The sequence below is a fragment of the Hakea prostrata genome, chromosome 1, assembly GCF_041222555.1.
Source record: "Hakea prostrata isolate BN-2017 chromosome 1, UWA_Hpros_2, whole genome shotgun sequence".
NCBI classification, from domain to species: domain Eukaryota; kingdom Viridiplantae; phylum Streptophyta; class Magnoliopsida; order Proteales; family Proteaceae; genus Hakea; species Hakea prostrata.
In genome coordinates this window covers 15,160,480-15,180,538 of record NC_142600.1, presented here as the reverse complement: position 1 = coordinate 15,180,538, position 20,059 = coordinate 15,160,480, and the positions used below count along the sequence as shown (strand labels likewise).

General features: G+C 37.5%; 1 protein-coding gene across 1 annotated transcript; it reads right to left on the bottom strand.

The window, feature by feature from the left end:
• Positions 1–2,552: 2,552 nt before the first annotated feature.
• On the bottom strand, positions 2,553–19,087 carry LOC149027773 (Cysteine proteinases superfamily protein). Its single transcript, XM_089165748.1, has 8 exons — positions 18,927–19,087; positions 18,558–18,717; positions 18,314–18,401; positions 17,276–17,339; positions 15,226–15,331; positions 15,034–15,088; positions 5,609–5,662; positions 2,553–3,578 (listed from the first exon to the last, which is right to left on the bottom strand). Exons 1-8 carry the CDS (start codon positions 18,946–18,948, stop codon positions 3,438–3,440), a joined length of 690 nt encoding a protein of 229 aa, XP_089021874.1. The 5' UTR covers positions 18,949–19,087; the 3' UTR covers positions 2,553–3,437.
• Between the last annotated feature and the right edge of the window lie 972 nt (positions 19,088–20,059).

The window sequence follows — 20,059 nt, the reverse complement described above, 5'->3', positions numbered from 1 at the left end:
GACTGGTAGAGACTTATTAGAGAGGAGCTTTTAATGTTCGTTTTATTTATATATTTTTTTTCGAATAACTTCGTTGTTCGTTATTTCGTTTAATAATTCGTGACGGGCCATGTGGAATGTGGAAGTCGCTAAGAAGCGCGTCTAGATAACGAAAGGCCGCGTGGGAACTTGTTTTTTCCATCTTCTTATTTTCTTTTTTCAATTTTTCATTTTTTCATTTTTTCATTTTTTCTTTAGTGGAAAGAGCTGAGAAAGAATATCGATTCCATCTAGATATCATTCCATTTCCTCCTCTCTTACGGTAGGGAAGAAGTTTGCGCTGCCGCTGCCATCCATTCGAGTTGGTAATAACACGCCACGTGGCAGACCAAGCAGGTGACAATGAGTCAATGAGCCCTTATGTTTGTTGAAATGCGTTCCAATTTATGCTCTCTTTCCTTCTGGTGTTATCTACTTATCTTTAAGTTTTCCCTTGAGCTAACATTTTTTTTAATCTTACCCAAAAACAAATTTCATTAATATACATTATTTTCCGTAGAGGACATTCGTTCTTGTTTCTGCTCTTTAAAAAGAAAAATCAATACTAAAAATTATTTTTGATAAAAAATTAAAAATTGTTTTGATAATTACTGATTAAATGAACTACAAAATAAAAAATAATTTTAGGATCCATTCGATAACCAACTAAAAAACGGCTTTTGGCAGATTCTTGCTTTGGAAAACAAAAAAATTAGTTAAAATCATTTGATAAAACCTTCTCAAAAAGTTAGTTAAAGAACTAACTTTTTACACTTATGGTTGTTGTATTTGTTTATCGGAGCAAAATTAAATGCGTTTGAATTTAAAGTGAAACACTTTTAAAAGGGATATTTATAGAATTTGTCATTCTAAACACAACAATGGCCAATTTCGTAAGATGACTAAAAGAAAATTTTCAGGTGAGTCAACGAACAAGTCCTTAATAAATGACCTATTATAAATAGTCTTCAAAGAATAATAAAAAAAAATGCTTTCTTACTTCCTTATATGACTTGTAAACTTTTACGTTTAGTAACCATATATGAAGGTATAGAGAAAAAAAATAATATATTTCATATATATGACATGGTAATTAATTTCAACCCACCAGAACAAGAAAATGAAACTAACTAGTTTTCAAATTTGTGTATAAAATTACTATTACATCTCATAACATTTTATTTATAGAGTTTGAACATTTTGTGAAACTTGTCTAAGTAATATTCGTATTTAACTACTAGTTAAAAGGTTGTTGGATGTATTAAAAAAACAAATAATATTTTGAACTACATAATATGAAGTGCTAAATATAAATGAATTAAGTAAACACAAAAAGATATTTAAAATTGTGATGTTTATTAAAAATGCTAATCATGTTATGCGTTTTAAAAATACTTCATTTCTTTTTATTTTTTGTTGCTAATTTGGAACCACTTTTCATACATTATGCATGATTTTTTTTAAAATTTTTTTCCAAAACACCCCCAAGATAATTGACAAAAAACATAGATATTTCAAATCTTTGCCAAATTGGCAATCACCCATATTTTTCTTTAGAAATGTTAGTCAGTTACAGGAAATGACAGATATGCCCTTAGCTATACTATTCTATCTTATCACCTAAAATAACAATTTGAAATCCCTGCTAGGAGACTCACCCACCATAACTAGGTGTGCGACGCGGGTCGAACCACCGGTTTATAAACCGGGGTTGGCAAACCAAAAAATAATAATAATAACAATTTGAAAAAGAAATAAGATGAATTTTCGGGTTCAATTTTTTTAAGAGCAACATTGTAAAGTCACATGAGATTAAGAGTAATATAAGAATTATGAAATTACTTAATAGAATTCGCTAACATAAGTGTACCATTGTGAAAGTTAAGATACATTTTGGGGTGTCTCTACAAAGTTGAAATATTTTTGGGGCATCTATGCTTTTTGTCAATTGTCTTGGGGTGTCTCAGTGGAATTTCATTTCCTAAGACAACCATTTCAGGTAGAATGATAGATAAGAAAGGAAAGCAATGGGATCACAAAGAACAACATTGCACCCAGATGCGGAAGCTAGATTTTTTTTTTTTTTTTGGGGGGGGGGGGGGGGGGAAATAATTCTTTTAAGCAACAATAGTGGCATCTAAGACACAGGCGTCGAGGAGCCAAGAGGCGGAATTTGGCCATCAAGACAAGTCTTCCTAGCAAGGGAATTTGCTCAAGACAAGCCTTCCTAGCAAGGGAATCCGCAACAGAGTTGGATTCCCTATGAACGAACAAAAAATTACACCTAACCAATTTTGATGCTAGATACAAAAAATCATCCACAATTACATGGGCCTCAGCCCTGCATGTTTTACCCTGGCCCATCAGGCAAGAGAAAAGTTCTAAACAGTCCGTCTCCTGCAACTACCTTTTCAAAGCAATCTCCTGCAACTACCTTTTCCCAACACTCTCCCATCGCATGAAGAAGGCCAGCCTAAGGCCCGGGGAAAGAGGTTTCCCCGATGAAAGGGCACTAGAAGTTAGCTGGCAAAGAAACACCCAGCTTGCAAGCTCCTTTGTGGTCCCTAATCACAAAACCCAGCATACCCAATGATGAGCCCTTCGAAATGGCCGCATCGGAGCCTGAGCTCAGTCCACTCATTTGCTGGGGTGCATCAGCTATGAGTGGGTTGGGCCTCACAGAATTCCAGATGGGCCCCATTCGCTATCTCAATTACATCCTGGGGCCCCAAAGCTTCTTGTTGAAGATGAGATCATTGCAGGCTGTCCATAAATACCATAGCACAACCGAAGCTAGATTTTGTGTTATTGTTTATACAACCTAAGAGTACAGACTTTGGAAGAACAGTACAGTTATGTCATTGCAACCTAGTGGTCACAGGTTCTAATTGCACAACAGCATCTCCAAAAAGTGGGGCCAAGGCTGTGAACATTATGACCCTGTCCAGACCCTGCAGTGGAGGTAACCTCATGTACTGCAGATGCCCTTCTTTGTGCTTTACAGAAATTGTTGCTATCTCACTTCATACAAGTACTATTCCTAAACCACTAAGATTTTCTATGAAGTTCAAAGCTATGCAGGTAACACTGCTGGACATAGACTATTACCATCAAGTCGTGACCTGATTATTCGATAATCATCTTGTCTTCAATTATTTCATTATTATAACCTGGCAGCTTGCATATTAGATCCTCCTATCAAATAGGTAGGTATTACTGATATTATATAAAACATTAAAATGATCCAGAAATGACAGCACACTTCGCACCATTGAAACTATAAAACCAACTCAACTGTTGTAAAGATGACATCCTGAATGATGCTTCAGCAGTCAAGTATACATGACTCAAGGTCAGTAAGGCCTTGAAAATTTCATTTTCATCTCTTCCTAATACATCATTTCTAATTAAACAATCCATCAGACAAGCAGATCGTAATGGTTCTTACCACTATAGAGAAGCTTCACTACCTTCCTTGCCTTTGCTTTCTTTGAGGCCTTACTGAACTCAGCTCCATATTCAGCAATGGGAATAAAACCACTGCCCCTCCCCATTGTGTGCTGCAAGTTACAGAAAATTACATATTACAAGTAGATGGAAAATAATATGAAACAATTTCTAAAGCCATCTAATAGGATTGAAGAATGATCACAATCTAACATGTTATCATCTTTTCTCTTCCATGAAGATCATTCAACATGCAGTATTGAATCTATGTAAAGTGTATCAAAAAATTTAAGCTTGAACTTTGTATGCATGCTGTCACAAGGCAAAATACCGCAAATTATTGAAGTGACCATCTCATATCTGTTTTTATTCAAAAATGACAAGATAAAAAAGAACTTTCAACCTGACAAAAGAAAGGAGGGGGAAAAAATGAATTGTCATTTCAGGGTTGTGCAGGGAAGGATGAAGTAACAAGCTTCAACCTCCAATATGATAGGGAAAGTTACCAAGTGTATTTTCTAAGTGAAAGTTAATAGTTTCTGAAGTTTTTACTGACAAAAAATTGAGGGGTTCAAAATCAATAACTTGAGATCACATCCCGGCAATTTCAAGTCAGGAAGCAAAGCTGGGATGCCAATATCATTTAGGGTATGCACACAAACTAAACGAGCATCAAATTTTACTACATAGTTGTCTGATGTTCATGGAGAATCATACATAATCTACCCATATTTGATGTGCCAGTTGTTTTTCTAAAATAAAAAGTAAATTATCTTAGGTGATAAATAATATTCTCTTTGTATCAACTGTTGGGATCAGGACAGAGCTAGATCACAGTCCCATCAGCTTATGTGATCTTATATTTCTTCTGTCTTTTTTTTTCTTTTTTCAGTAACGACTTCTTCTGTACTTCATCAAGTTCCTGAAACTGTTTGGAAGACTTGAATTGTTGACAAGCCAGTATGTTGTCATGTTGAGCATCCATTTGGTGTCTAAAACTAACAAACCTATCTGCATTCAGCACTATACAAGTTTCTATATTCTTTTTTTGGATGAATCAAGTTTCTATATTTACCAGTACATTCCAATGCATAACCATAATTCAGAATCTCGATTTCAACAGGGTTTTAATGCTGACAAGAGCCAAAATCTTTTGGACTTAAGAGGAAGGTTAATTTGGCTACAGACCCTTTCTCTTGTACAACCTATTTTATGTAGCCTGAAACTAGAAAACTTAACGAAAGTCAAGTTAATTAAAATGGGGGGAGATCACTTTTAAGTATGCTGATGTAAAAGAGAGTCAGTCGTAGATGATTAATAAAAATCGCCAATTTAAGCATATCTACATATTTTTGAAGCACGAACACCCTAAGCAGTAGGGTAGCTTTGGCCCTATCACCTATGACCTATGGCAGCCATGTTATCCTTTGTGTAAAGAATCTCTCAAAGTCCACCAGAAGAGTGTTGTATGTGGTCATTTTGAAATTTGAGGAAGTTTAGCTAAAGGAATGTGTCAAATCCACCCAACTGTTAATGTGGATGCTCCACAGTTGATTAGCAAGCCTTGGCTCTGTAGCAAAATGGAGTAATGGACAACTTCGGCTGAAATTTTGGATGAAATACCAATAATATTAGTCAAAAATAAGGTATGCAGCAGAATCAACCCTTGTTTCATTTAGAGTCCTCTTGAAACTGAAATATTTTGCAAAACACCATCATTATGAGCATGAGAATTAGCATGGCTGCTTGAGCCACATACTAGCATAACTGTCCCAGCCTATCTGATAAGGTCTTACAACTTTGTTGTTCTATATCAAGGTGGAATACTCCCTGATTATCAATTAACATAACATTTAATCCCAGTTAATATGCAAGTGCCATGATTCAAGGCAGCAATTAGTAATGGCAGAACTCCATAAGCTCAACATTTGTGAACTTTGCACTTGTCTGATTAATTGCAATAGAAGTGACAAAAACTTCAGATAGAAAATCAGAACCAGCAGAATGATAATAAATTGAATGAACTTTTTATCCTCTTATCTAAGAATGTGTATGTTGAAGTATCTCATCAAAAGAATCGAAAATAAATACAGGAATAAACCAATTAGTTATGTAAGATTTTTCCCAGTAGAGAGAGAGAGACCTCATGCTCCAGTATGTACACAATAATTGGCTGACAGCACAACCTTGACAACACCTGTGAACAGAATTAATGGTCATCAAACATTTTGGACTAAAGAAGCTACGAGACACATAATTTTTGGAAATTGCAAATACTAAAATATGATAAATATAAATATGGGGATGTAAAACTCTATATTCATTGCTTCTGCTAAATAAAATTTAAACAAAATATAAATATGCAAATAAACCATCAATTACTATGTTAAGTTATATCCAAAACTACGTAAATTCATTACTTAGTACCAATGTAAACTAATTTATGTCATTATTAGTGCTTATGAAGTTAAAATAACTCACCACAGGTAAAACTGAAAAGCACCCCACAAGCAGGAGCATAAGCTCATTCCAATGTAGTTACTAGTCTATCAGTTCAATGTTAAAATTGTTTGGTGAAACATCCTCAAGGACAGGACATATTGATCTAAAATTTCTCACAGGTTAAAGGCAACGTATTAGTGGTATTATCACACATCCTGGCTCAGGAAACTGATTCTGTTCCAGACTCTTTGATGCACTATCCTCCTAGTTTTAAAGTATGGGCATGTTTAAATCTTATAGACAGGATCTGATAGGCCCCTCATATCTCGTGTGTATTCTCGCAAGCACAAGAAGAAAGCTGGATTTGGCGAACAGCAGCTAGAGAAGGCAATCAAATATGGTCCTGAGAAAGAGGTTGCTGAATAGATAAAGCAATCTAGTCCTAAGAAGGAGGTTGCTGAATAGAGAATGTGATGTAGGAAAAACCCTAGAAACTAGGGGACCTACAAAGCGGGCTACTAGACTCTTAGAATTAAACACCTATTCTTGACAGATAGTAAAGAAAGGAATTTGCAGCACTTGAAATCTGATTAATCATGCATGTAAGACAGCTAAAGTAGAGAAATAAACACAATAAGTCTTAATGGTAAGCACAACTAAACAAGAATCAATAGGGAAACAAGGGGATGGGGATTGGCACATCTGTCCTAACAATATAAATCAATTGGGCCTACATGGAAATTTCAAACTAGAGATTTCAAATTTATAGATTTCAAATCTGGTTATAATTTACAATTGAGTTTGGTTGTGGTATTAAAACTGGGGATTCAACTTAAAGAAAAATAGAGTTGTCCTAATCAATATAAATCAACAATTAACAATGGCCCTAAAGGAGTCTTGGGAAGTTTTTGTTTTAAACAAAACTACTGCCAAAGAATAAATGAGAAATATTTTGGGAGAGATAATGTTACCTGCTGATCATGGCTGCAAAACAAGGGTTAGAAAGCATCTAGGAACAGAAATAAGAGAAAGAAAAAATATTTTGAAGTAGTGGTGAATCCTAGGAAAGGAGAAAAAAATATTTTGAAGTAAAGGCGTATCCTAGGAAAGAGAGTAGGTGGTAAGAGAGAGGGAGAGAAAGAAAAGAAACAAAGAGAAGGGAAGGGAGACTAACAAAAGACAACTAGACTGCCGTATAAGGGAAAGAGGGAAGAAAAAAAAACAAAGATTTTTTTTTTTTTGCAAGAAAAACAGAACCGTTGGGTTTGGGGAAGAAGAAGAAGATTTCCAGGAAATAAACTAGGTATTTTTTGAGAAAAAAAAAAAAAGAGTAGATCTTTGTAGAGGAGAGCAAGGGGAATTTCTCTAGTGGGAAACAAGGGTGAAAGGAGGAGAGAGGGGGAAATGCTAGTTCCGCCAAGAGAGAGAGAGAAAAAAAAGCAACGTGAGCTCTCTTTTTTTCAACTTCCATTCATTCATTGCCTGAAAACGAATTCCATACAAGCTTTAAATAAAAAAAATTGATTCCTCACAACCCTACATGTTTAATTCCCAAAATAACCCCAACTTAAGTTGTAAATATAACCCAAACTCAAAATAATTCAAAATTGGGCCAAAATAGACTCTAGGCCCAGCCCATAAAGACTCAAACATGAAATTAATATATTTCGATAGTAAACTACTACCCAACCCACTAAGACTAAGGAAAATAACATGACAAACTGCCTATGAGCAGTGTTTCTCATCGAACCATAGGATCCTAGCAATCTGATAACCTTCGAACTCATCATCGATCCACATAGATGTTATCGTGGGATGATCTCTACGTCAGCATCGCCGGTAACACGGAACGACTCGTTGTTGTCCTCATCAGAATGATTTACAGAATATTTACTAGTGACTAAGAGGGATTTGGGGACAGGCAGAATATTGCAGAATATTTACTACTAAATGAGAGAGATTTTGGGAGATTAAGGTTGATTAGGGTTATAAATAGGGATAAGATGTGAGTAGTAGTTACGGATTATTTATGCGAATGTTTGGGCAGCCGTAGGCTGAGGCCTGAGGGGCAGCAATGTGCTATGGGGGTGACTGGCACCATTGTAACCAGTTTATCATTGTTCTTCGTTATTCTATCAATTAAATAATATTAATTTTGCATTATATTTGTGGGTTCTTATCAAATTGATATCGGAGCAATGACGATCTACGGGAATAGACGGACACCGGATTGTCCATGTTTTTCGGCGAAGGCAATGTGCAAGAATGGCTTCTTGAAGTGTTGTTAATCTGTTGGGAACACCAAATTGAGGAGGAGAGAAGGTTGAGTGTGGTTCTCCAACATTTGGAAGGAGATTTGTTGGATTAGGTGTATGATAGATCTTGGTCGAAATTTACTTGGGTGAGTTTCCAAGAAGCCATTAAATAGATTTTGGTTATGGTAAAGAATCAAAACGAATTTTGAGTTTGCACAATCCAAAAATAGCAATCAACGCTAGTGAAGACAACCATGCCATGCAATCACATGAAGAGGAAGCGGATCGACGAAGGCGAAAATTGCAGATGAAGCCATGATTAATTTCAGACCTGTTCAGGCTTGCGCCGATAATCGAAACAATGGCATGGAAGTTTTGTTTGAGTTTTCCACTAAAGAGAGAGAAGAGAAGAAACATAGGAAGGGAGCACAAAGGTTTTTCTGGATAGAAAGTAAGGTGGATTGGGAAGCAAGAACTCCAACGAAAAACCACCATGGCTGATAGTGGTAGCAATGGAAGGGGACTCGTCAGCACCGTCGGAGATGAAACAGCTTGAATTCTAGCAAAATTCTGGTGCGACGTGGTTGTAATTGCCAAATAAATTCTTTCCTGATTTTCACCTTGAGGACAAGGTGAGACTGTTGGAGGGGAGTATTGATAGCCCCTCATATCTCGTATGTATTCTCGCAAGCACAAGAAGAAAGCTAGATTTGGCGAACAACAACTAGGGAAGGCAATTAGATATGGTGCTGAGAAGGAGGTTCCTGAATAAATAAAGCAATCAAATCTGGTCCTGAAAAGGAGGTTGCTGAATAGAGAATGATTTACAAAATATTTACTATTGACTAAGAGGGATTTGGGGACAGGTAGAATATTGTGAATGATTTGCAGAATATTTACTACTGAATAAAAGAGATTTGGGGACAGGCAGAATATTGCAGAATATTTACTACTGAATGAGAGAGATTTTAGGAGATTAAGGTTGATTAGGGCTTATAAATAGGGGTAAGATGTGAGTAGTAGTTAAGGATTATTTATGTGAGTGTTTGGGCAGCCGTAGGCTGACCGCTAAGGGGCAGCAATGTGTTGTAGGGGTAACTGGCACCATTGTAACCAGTTTATCATTGTTCTTCGTTATTCTATCAATTAAATAATATTAGTTTTGCATTCTATTCGTGGGTTCTTATTAGGATCTGTGAAGGGTAGTTCCTCCCTCTTTTTATTTTTGTATTCTCTCTAGTATATAATGTTAGAACGGACAAAATTTTAAACAGGAGAAAAGCATGAAGGGGCATATTATAAGGGGACCTAGTGGTTTAAGAGTATTTAGACGCCAAGAATTCAGAGAAGGGAAATCATGGTACAGATCCCTCGTACTTCTAGAAAACCATAACCACCCAAAAATGTGGTAAGAATTATACCAGAAGCCATCCACAAGCCTTTCATTGGTGAAAGTTGTGATATTTCTCAAATGAACTCTAAAATTTTATCATAAGACATTCTTCTCAGTCATAACTTCTTCCTCATCATTCTTATTGAGCCATATTCTCTAGCTCTGTCTACTGTCAATGACAATTAAAGGCTGATTCCTTCCTCCACAATAACTGATGATAGGACAGGCAGTGCAACTTTCACTAGCAAAAATATCAGCATAAAAGCTTACTTGTTTTGTCAAAAGAAGCATGGCTCCAACCTGACATGGGGTCAATAAACTTCCTTAGGAACCAGCAAGGGAAGACACTAAGGCACAGAGGCAATGGTAATTTACTGATTTCCTTTCCAAATGCGTCTCTTATAGAAATTTGAAAAGAGGGTCCACTGTTTTAACTCCTTTAAAGCATGTCAAACACAAAGATCAGACAAATGGTTCATAATGTTATTGGTGTTGGGAGGAGGGGGAATTTCAAAACAACTCAAAGAATATGGCAGTAGAGGAATTTGTATCTACCAAGATGATGATATAAGGAAACAGGGATTTATAATTAAAGACACCAGGGACAAAGCCGCAAACTGTACGATTATTGATTTGCATTTAGGAAAAGAGAGGAGAGAGAGAGAGAGAGAGAGAGAGAGAGAGAGAGAGAATGCCCCATATTGCTAGAAGGTTGATCGCCATCGCCAGAGGACGTTTAGTGCTTCACTCTCACATCTGATAATTCTATGAAATAGAGTTAATTCTAGTAATTTTATATTTGAGATAGCTTGATTCAAGAGTATTTTATCTTTGTTTAGTGTTAATTGTCATTAAATTTCGTTTTAGTAAGTCTTAGTGTTTTAAATCTTGTTTAGGTCTTTTATGTCATTCATGCATGAATTTCTCTTGAATTAATTGATGGATTTGATCAGCCCTCTTTTTCTTGGCATTGTAGGAAAAGAACCATAAAGGATGAAGATATAACATGAAACATAGAAGATGAACAAAGAACATATCTTCTCAACTTGCTGTAAAAATGTTGTAGCATCACAGTAGCAGAATATTCCCAGATTGAACACATGTGGTACCACCTAGTGAAATGACTGAAAAGGACTAACTAATTTGACATTCTTCTTGTCACTACGTAAAGGATCTCAGCCCTTGATATCAGAAGGAAAGATTCTAATCCTACAGCCCATTTCTACCCTATCACTTAAGGAAAATTTGGGGAAATGGAAAAGGAGGTGGATGAGCTACAAAAGAGAAGAGGACGAAATAGAAGAACCAGAAAGAGAGACGGAGGCCGAGCTCGTGCATGAAGAAGACCTGCTGGAGATAGGAGGCTGGAGCATTATGGAAGCATCTCCCAGTTTTCTATTTGGTTTTATTATTTTTACTTCTTCATATTTTAGCTTAACTTTGTTAATGGCTACACCTGATAGGTGGGATGCCGATTTGGGTACTCAAGCCTAACTATGTTGGCTTACAAGTGTTAGAATTTCAGCACGTACAATCAACTTAGGGACTGAAAGGAAACTTAGAAAGAAAACGACTAAAGAAGAAGAGAAGGAAAAGGGAGAGAGCTTGCATGTATATACTTTGGCTCTCCCTAGTACTTTATTTTTAATGTAAAATCAAGTCTTAGTTTAGAAAAGCTTCCTAAACTGAATTACAGCAAAAAGGAAAATTACACATTGCATAGAATCTCCCAAATCTACTAAAAAGGAAACTCTCCTAGGGAGATTGCTTGTTAACCAAGCAATAAGAAAATTAGAAACTAACCAAAATAGAACGTAACCAAATAAAAACATAAGCTCATATAGAAAGTGATATTTTAACACTCCCCCTCAAGCTGGAGTATATATATCAACGTCTCCAACTTGGAATAACAAGAATGCACGAAGAAAAACTTTATTAAACTTGAGCATATGTAACAATAACAAACGTCGATAAGCTCCAATAAGTAATTCTCCCAGCAGATGATCAACAACAACTTAAGTAAACAATCTTCATGTCGAACAAACCATCCAAGAACAAGAATAATAAGCGGTGGTGAAGATGAACCATATCCATAAGTAGCAGCAACAATTAAATCAAGGGCACTATCCAAATAATGCCAGTCGTAGGGAGGAATCTCCACACAGGAAGATAAAATGTGCAACCCAAAGTCGCATATAAGCTCTACGCAAGAAGGCAAATAGTAGCAAAAATATGGGTAGGTAAAAGGCAATATTGGTTATCGTGGACTAAGTAGTTAGGTAAAAGACAAGACTGGTTATTGGGGACCAAGTAGGTAGTTAAAAGATAATATGGGTTACTACAAACCAAATATGCAGATAAAAGTAGTATATTTTACTATTAATTAAGTAGGTAGGTATAAGTTAACTAAGTAATTAATGAGGTATTGCTGTAGAATACCATCTTAGGAGGACAAAGATCTTTACCAATAATATTGTGTTGAGAATTGCAGCAGCATTTGATATGGCGCCAACAGCATTTATTTTTTTTTTGGGGGGTGGGGGACCATAAAGACTCAATGAAGCAGGTCCATGGATCACTTCAAGAATTGTGAAGAAAGTTCTAATATATCATTCATCCAGGAAGGGGTATGTGAAATAGAGAAAATTAAGAGAGAAGAGATAGTCCATGGGCAAACTAAACCGGGGGGGGGGGGGGGGGGGGGGGGGGGGGGGGGGGGGGGGGGGGTGTGGTTTTGTTGGGTAGGGGGGGGAGGGGAGAGGGAAGGAGGGGGGGGGGGGGGGGGAAGGGGGGGGGGGGGGGGGGGGTGTTTTTTTTTTTTTTTTTTTTTTTTTATTTATAATGTCAAATCAAGTCTTAGTTTGGGAAAGTTTCCTAAAATGAGTTACAACAAAAACGGAAATTATATATTGCATAGAATCTCCCAAATCTATTAAAAAGAAAACCATCATCGGAAGTAATTCAGAAAGTAACCAAAATAGAAGGCAACTAAAATAGAAAGTAACCAAAATAGAAACCCAAGCTAAAATAGAAAGTAATATTTTAACAAGAAAGAAGAATACATGCTTCAATGCTAGGAGACTAACTTGCCTTTTGAATTGAACAGTGAGTTCATAGCTTCACATCCACTCTCATAGTTAGGAAGCCAAGTTGTTCACTCAAGCCTATTGAGTTATAGGGGCTGCCCCTACTAGACTTAGCCCAAGCCCAGTTACAAACTACAAGAGTTACCATCTCAGGCCCGACTCCTTCCAGCCTTGAATTTATCATTTATTTCAGTAAAGTTACTTTTGTATCAGTTGTTTATAAGAGCAGTTTCTTTTCTCTTATATTACATGTATTTTTTTTCTTTTTTCTTTTTGTAAATTTTTTACATGTACTTCAATTTTTGTTTTCATTAGTGGTGTGGTGGACACTTATAACTACCTCAAAGCAAGTTTGTAGCTTGATGGGATGAGGAATGATGGAATAGAATGACTTAAGGCTTGAGCTATCTGATGTGTGCACCCTTCCTCTATTCTTCTTCTCATGAGAATTTCTTTTCCCTATTCCCCTACAAATCTGATTTCTTCTCAGGTTCCCCTACCTTCCCCCCCCCCCCACCCCCGAAACTCTTGTCTACTTCTTTTTCTCTTCTCTAATCCGATCCCCATCATCCATCTTGATCTTTCAAGGAAGCTGTATACAATATTCACCATTTTTTCCTCTGCACAATTAGGTCTAGAATTGGAGATGGAAGAAAATCTGATTCTTGGAAGACTTTATGGTAAACAAGCCATTTTCTGATAGGTTCCCTGTCCCTGTTGTTGAGCCGTGGAGTGACGTTGAGTTGTAGTCCGTTCTAAATTTAGTTTCTTAAGTAGGTTCCCTACTAAAAGTGACACGAACAGAGTTGATCCCCCCCCCCTCTGCCTGAAACCCTAAAATGGGCCCATCCACGGCTGGCTGAAGCTTAAAAGGCGTAATTTGGTCAATTTCAGCCCTAATTACCTACTGGAATTTAATTTCAGAATTTCTTTCTTTATTTCCAGAGTCATGTTTTGTTTAGAAGTCTTGATTTGATTTGTGATTTGAGTTGCTAAGCCCTTAGGAGTCTTTCTTTAAGTTGGACTCCTACAGATAAGCTGGTCTTTTATTTCAAGAAGAATTCTTTAATCTAGGTGTTCGTTAATTAGTTGTAAAAGGGTATTCTAACTTATAAAGGAAACCCCACTTAAGTTGGTCTCCAAGTCTTAGTTGAGTCAAGATAGAGTCTCTCAGTTTGTGTTCAGTTCTTTCTTATTGATGCAAGGCTTTAAATAAGCCAGCCTATGGTTGAAAACTTTAGTCTACATTGAATAAGAATTGAATATTGTTTGTGGGGAACAGGTCATGATTCTCTTCAGGAGGGCCACGGCGGATTTTCAGATCTTTAGCTTTGCAGCATTCCATCCTCAAGTTCCAACAGCCAATCAACAACCCCAGCAGCAGAATTTGAATCCAAGTACAACAGCCAAGAAACCCCTAGCATCAAGTTCTAGTGGGAGTCTTTTAATTTGGCCATAAATTCAAAGCCTTGAGTTGTAACAAATCAGTTTTGAATTAATGAAATTGCAGAGAATTAAGAACTGAGGAGGATCAACGAGTTGATGTAGTGTTTCCAAGGAGGAGACCTGCAGCAGCCCTTGTGTGGGTATTTTCTTCATTCATTCATCATTCAAAGCAGAAAAGGCAGTACTTCTTCTCATCCTCTTTGATGATAAAGCAAGTAGGTATTATTTTCCAGCCCCAAACCCAAGCCCTAACCCTCCCCAGCCCTCCCTCTCTTCTCTCTTACTTGCAGCAATTTTCTGGAAACTTCTATACCTGTAAAACCCTAAAACTCTGCAGGCCATCACTTCTAAAGCCTAAACCAGAGTACGACTAGCCCCTAGATCATCACTAGAGCCTTCAGTTGCAACCAGCAGCCCTCCCCCACCCTTAGAAACCCTAGAAATCCCTTCCCTACCTTGTGCACCCTAACCCTAAATCTACATTATTAAATTGCAGAAATAATATCAAAATCAGAATCGAATTGAAGTTTTCCCCCTTAGAAAGGAACAAGCAGCACCTATTCTTCAAGTAACAATTAAACCCAGCTTGACCTTAGACCTAAAACCCTAGCCACAGGCCTTGAAATCCAATTCTTCCTTAGTGGCAAGCACCCAAACCCCTACACACTCAGCTATTCATCAGGCAACAGTAAAATCCTCCTGTTCTTGGTTTACATCAATACTTCTAGCAGTAACTGTAATTTGTAATGGAGAAAAATAGGGCTAGCAAACAGACACAAGCAAAAACCTTGAATAAGCAAATGTTCCTTAGCAATTGCTGTGATTAATATAGCTCATCAAAATTTCACAGGGATCTTACATTGTGGAACTTTGAGAAATGTAAATAGTTTTCAAAATATAAGGAAGGAAAAACTCAGGTCAGATGATTGGGAACTAGAAAACTCACCAGTAACTCTGACTCGCCACCCCAGAAATCATTTTTTTCAATGCGTTGGCAGTATCTACAGCAAGCCATTAAAAATTTTACTAAAATTCTTTACAAAGGGATAAATGATAAAAGAAATATATCTCCACCATAAGTAATCAGTAGAAACCTAAAAGAAAATTCCTCTCTAGGACTAAAAGTAGATGTTCAAACCGTTTCAAAGACTCCTCAACCGTAATTGCAATTAGTGCCTCTTCATATTGACGCCGTTCTTTGTCATCATCACATACAACTTCTTTTACAGCCATCCTCAATTCATCTGCATTAGCTCTGAAAAAATATGATCATTTTTATTGTCGATATAATTCCAATGAAACGCAATGAACATAAGAAGATCCAATTCCTTCATGTGCACCAAATTCTGGAGAGTAAAATTTATGACCAAGTTACATCTAGGATAGTCTCAATCTCAAAGTTGTGATTCCTATTTTCACAAGGTTGAATTGCAAGTAAAATCTGCTTAAATTTTTACTATGCCACAAATCATTTTTTTTTATGAATGAATAATTATATTAAAGAACAGAAACAAAAGAAAAAGAATACAGGGTCTTTAAAAGGATGACCGAAAAGAAGAGCTAAGACCCCAGGAGACAACAATGAATCTATTCCTTGGGGTATCATCAATAGGGGGATGGGGGTAAGCTAACAATCTAGAAGAAACGTCAAAATAGATGGCATTCCAAATTATATCTGAAGAGCGGGAGTTGGAAGTCCATATCCGGAGATTGCGCTCCCACCAAAGATGATGAATGGAGGCACAAAAAACTAGCTTACCAATCTGATCACAAATGGAAGAGCCTGAAAAGTTTCGCACAATCCAAGACCAGTCATGAGCAAACCCAAAAGAATGCCTCGAACGGGGCCAGATGGAGGCTAGGGTTTTTCTCCAGATAGATCTAAAGAAGGGGCAAGAGATAATAAAAAAAAATTCTCAAAGTTCTCCGGACCGTTCCAACATAGGATGCAGTTGGGGTTTACTGGGATATGACGGATAATAAGGAAGGATCGGGTGAGAAGAGCATGGTTGAGGGCTCTCCAAAGGGTATGGGAATGGCGCGGTATGAAGCCTTTGTACCAAACCAAGGGGACCCAAGGGGGATTAGGGTTATGGGCTCAGAGGAGATTCTAGGCTAAGAGGGTGGAGAAGGTTTTGGTGGGAGAAGGGAGCCAAACAGTGAGATCATGAGAGGAACTAGCGAGAGGGAGGAGAGATTCCCAAACCTGAGTGAGAAGGGGGAGGGGGGAAGGGTTCCAGGAACCATCGGTGATGAAGGTTGACAAGGGGGTGCTTTTGGGGATGCGGGAGGCCTAAACATTTCGAGGGCCAAAATGGTTATAGAGAATGCCCATCGGGTGCCATAGATCGAGCCAGAATAAGGTAGAAGAGCCAAAGGAGATGATGGTAGAAATGGCAGAGAGGGCGCGGGGACGCAGTAAGAGGATTTTCCTCTAGAACCACGAAGGGTTAGAGGGCAAAGGAACAATCTAAAAGGAATCCGCACAGAGAAGATAGGATTGGACCCATTTAGCCCAAATGGAGCCATGCTTTGAGGGGATTTTCCAAATGAGTTAAGGAGGCAGGTTAGATTAACATCAGTTATCCGGCGGATTCCCAAGCCTCCTTCGGGAGTTGGGCGACAGATAATCGACCAACTAATAGGGTGGAGAAAGCGAGAGGCTTACAAGAATTCCATAGCATGGATGGTGGATTTGGGGATGGAGAAGATTCCGCACCAATAGAGATACGAAGATTGAAGAACCACTCTACCAACGAATGACAGAAGCTTACCCTTCTATGGTTGGAGTATGTCGCAGATCCTATTCAACTAATAAATGGAAATTTACTAGTGAATAGCAGTTGAAAACTTGAAAAATGTCAGTTAATTTAGCCATGCATAAAAAAGAAAATATCATGCCACTATAACATAGTGATTGGAAAAATGGAGTTTCCAAAGGTGTTGGAGAAGGCAAAATACTAGTGTTAGATATTAGAAATACCTAAGTGGAATATGCAGGTCCACTTTTCATGATGCCTATTCATAACACAATGTACACAATGCATAAATAAATATAAGTTTTCTCATTCATCCAATAGACAGATAAAAGAAGAACACCATGTACACAATGCAGAAATAAATATAAGTTTTCTCATTCACCCCGTAGACTGATACAAGAACACACATGCAAATCATTTCCAAGTTACCTGCATTATCCCTTTCCTCCCTTGGGCTTAGAGCAATCCCCTTGTTGAAAGCCATCCCTTTCACCTAATGGTTCCAGCTGAATTTCATTAATTGGAATTGACTATCTAGTGGCAGCAAAGAAAGACCTCTGAAAATGGAAACCATTCAAAAAAACACCAGCTACAAGCTAGCATCAAAGCATTGTCAAATATACTTCACATTCTCACCTAAATTACCAACAAGATGAACGCATTTATCTGGGATGAAATATTAATAACCTGCTTAGACCAAACGTATAACTTCTTGATCATACAAAACTGCTACCAGTTTAGTTTTCTAGTTACAATTATTAAATTGTTTTTTTTTCTAGTTACAATTATTTACAGTAAAGTGATCTTTGCTAGCATTATTGTGTAGAGCATGAAGTCCTATTTTCCTCTCTCTATTTCCTCACTTCTTCCACACACACACACCCAACCCACCCAAAAAAAAAATTAACCCTTTTCACCTTGTTGTAAGTTATAACAATTTTAACATCGAACCATGTCTATGATATCAATAACCGATGATATATTGTAACAAAGAGAAAAGCCACTTATATCTAGGTGATTGTTAAACACATTTTGTGGTACAACAACTCATCGTTACCCACTAAATGGGGTCTGCTAATCCTTGCCCTCTCGAGGTGTGGTTCTTCTCTGATAAATGTGCAGAAAATAAAGCTCCAATAGAAGCAGCTCCTCGACGTATAACCACAAACAAAGACACAAAGTGCCATTATTTTCAGAGTCTTTATGCAGCATTGTGTTCTTTTCGAATCTTTCCTTCCTTTTTTCAATATGAATAGTTGTTTTCAACTTGGTTCTGTCAAATATCCTTAAACTATTAAACGTAACTTAAATCAGTTTTGGGCTAGGTGAGAATTCAGGTTTATTAGGTAAGATGCTCAGTGTACTAACAGTTCTAGTTGACATTGGAAAAAAAACAAATCGATACTGTTCAACAATCTGGCTAACAGTTTCACCCACATTAGTTTCTAAAGAAACGAGAAACGTTACCAGTGCACGGAACATACAACGTCCATCTCCGGTAACCTTCTGAACTGAATAACGCTCCACCTTTCTCAACGCAGGAGAAGCTCCACCACTTCGGACAAAATTATGCAGGCCCCAGGGAAAGGGGAAAAGAAAAAAGGCAACACATATTAAAGATAAGAATAGATTAAAGAGGTATTTACGCTTACATTATATTCCCAGTCCATGAAAATATCTGAGCAACAAAATTCAACCGAGGAAAACTTACACGTATGATGCTATTCTAGCGAAGAACCTTTGACTTTGAGAGCCACTTCCGAGGAACGGTGAAGAATATGCAACCAATTGCGTACTGAAAATCGGAGTTACGGGTGAAGAAACGAGTTCGAATTTTGCACTTCCATCATTTAACTGCTTCAGAAGAAGCTCTGCCACAAGTTTGATAACGCAACCAATTTAGAAGAAAAGAAAGAGAAAGATTTAAATTAATAAATAAAACAAAAAAGGCGGAATAAACGTTAAGAGTAGCTGGGAAGGACTTAAACGTCAAGTTCTCTACGCACAGAAACAAAAAAGGGAAAAGCGAAGAAGTATTGAACACGAAGAGAAAATCTGGAACTTAGGATATAGAGATTACCATTTGAAGGCTTGCCCGCCATGGATAAGCGGTACTGAACTGGACACTGGCAGGGAGTGCCGCCGAATTAAGACTTAAGAGAGAAGATGAACAAGGCGAGACTATTCATTCTGAATTCAGAGGACTTTAGGCTTGGAAACATCGAGAATTGACGGAAACAGCCTCTCCGCTACGATTACAGCCTAGAGTAGACACCGAGCCCATCCCAGGGTATCGATGCTTAGCCCAAGACTGGCCCAATACAGGCCCATATCTTGAGATTTGGCTTAGCTATTTAGTCCGGCTCGGATTTTCCAGGCTTAGTTTTTTTTTTTTTTTTTTTTTCGGATAACGGATTTCCAGCCTTAGTAAGGAGGTTAAGTGGTGATGACACGCTTTTGAAATCCGGGTGACAAGTGACAACACACTTTTAAATAGACCTATAAATGGATAGCCAAAAATCTGTATTTGTCCGCTAAGCAATCGGATTTGGATTCGTATAATTGTTTATCGGATTGGATTTTTATCCGGATAGAGTAATGTATTCAACATTTTCTTCGCTGAAAATATATGATAATCGGATTCGGAAACTGAAACCAATAATCGGTGAGCAGATAATCAAAAATTGAGAATTATCCAGTTAGAGTAAAGTATTAAACACTTTTCTCTGAAAAATTAATGATAATCGGATTCGGAAACTTGTAATCGGTAACCAAATAATATAAAACGAAAATAAAAATTTTTAAAAAAATAACAATCACCAATCAATAATCGGTATTTTTTATCAATTCGTTTTTTTTTTCTTTCTGTAAGTTCACTTTGATCCTTCCCCCGGCCGGCGGTGTTCCTGTCCCCGTTTCTCTTTTCTTTTCTTGACCTCTTGTTGGGCCCTTTAAGTCTCCTTGGCGGGCGTATCGAATTAGTGGGCCCGCGCTCCGCCCGCCGGTTAGTCAATTGGTCTGTTTTTCGTTTTTTTTTTTTCCTAAAAAAAGTTTCTGATAGAAAGTTGAGAATTCAATGTTGGTAGCTTTGAGCCAAAAACAGGCTGGGAAGTGGGGCTAGCAAATTTGTTTTCATGCACTTTGCAGCTCTACTCAGCAGAAGTCACCAATATCTCAATAATGCATGTAAGCATAGCCTCTGATATCTCAAGA

Excerpts from the sequence above, each read along its gene's own strand:
- LOC149027773 (XM_089165748.1), bottom strand. The coding sequence starts at position 18,948 with ATGGCGGGCAAGCCTTCAAATG. Across the intron at positions 17,340-18,313 it reads GTTGTATGTTCCGTGCACTG|GTGAAAGGGATGGCTTTCAA; the intron begins GTAACGTTTCTC and ends TGGAACCATTAG. Across the intron at positions 3,579-5,608 it reads TGTACATACTGGAGCATGAG|CACACAATGGGGAGGGGCAG; the intron begins GTCTCTCTCTCT and ends TGTAACTTGCAG.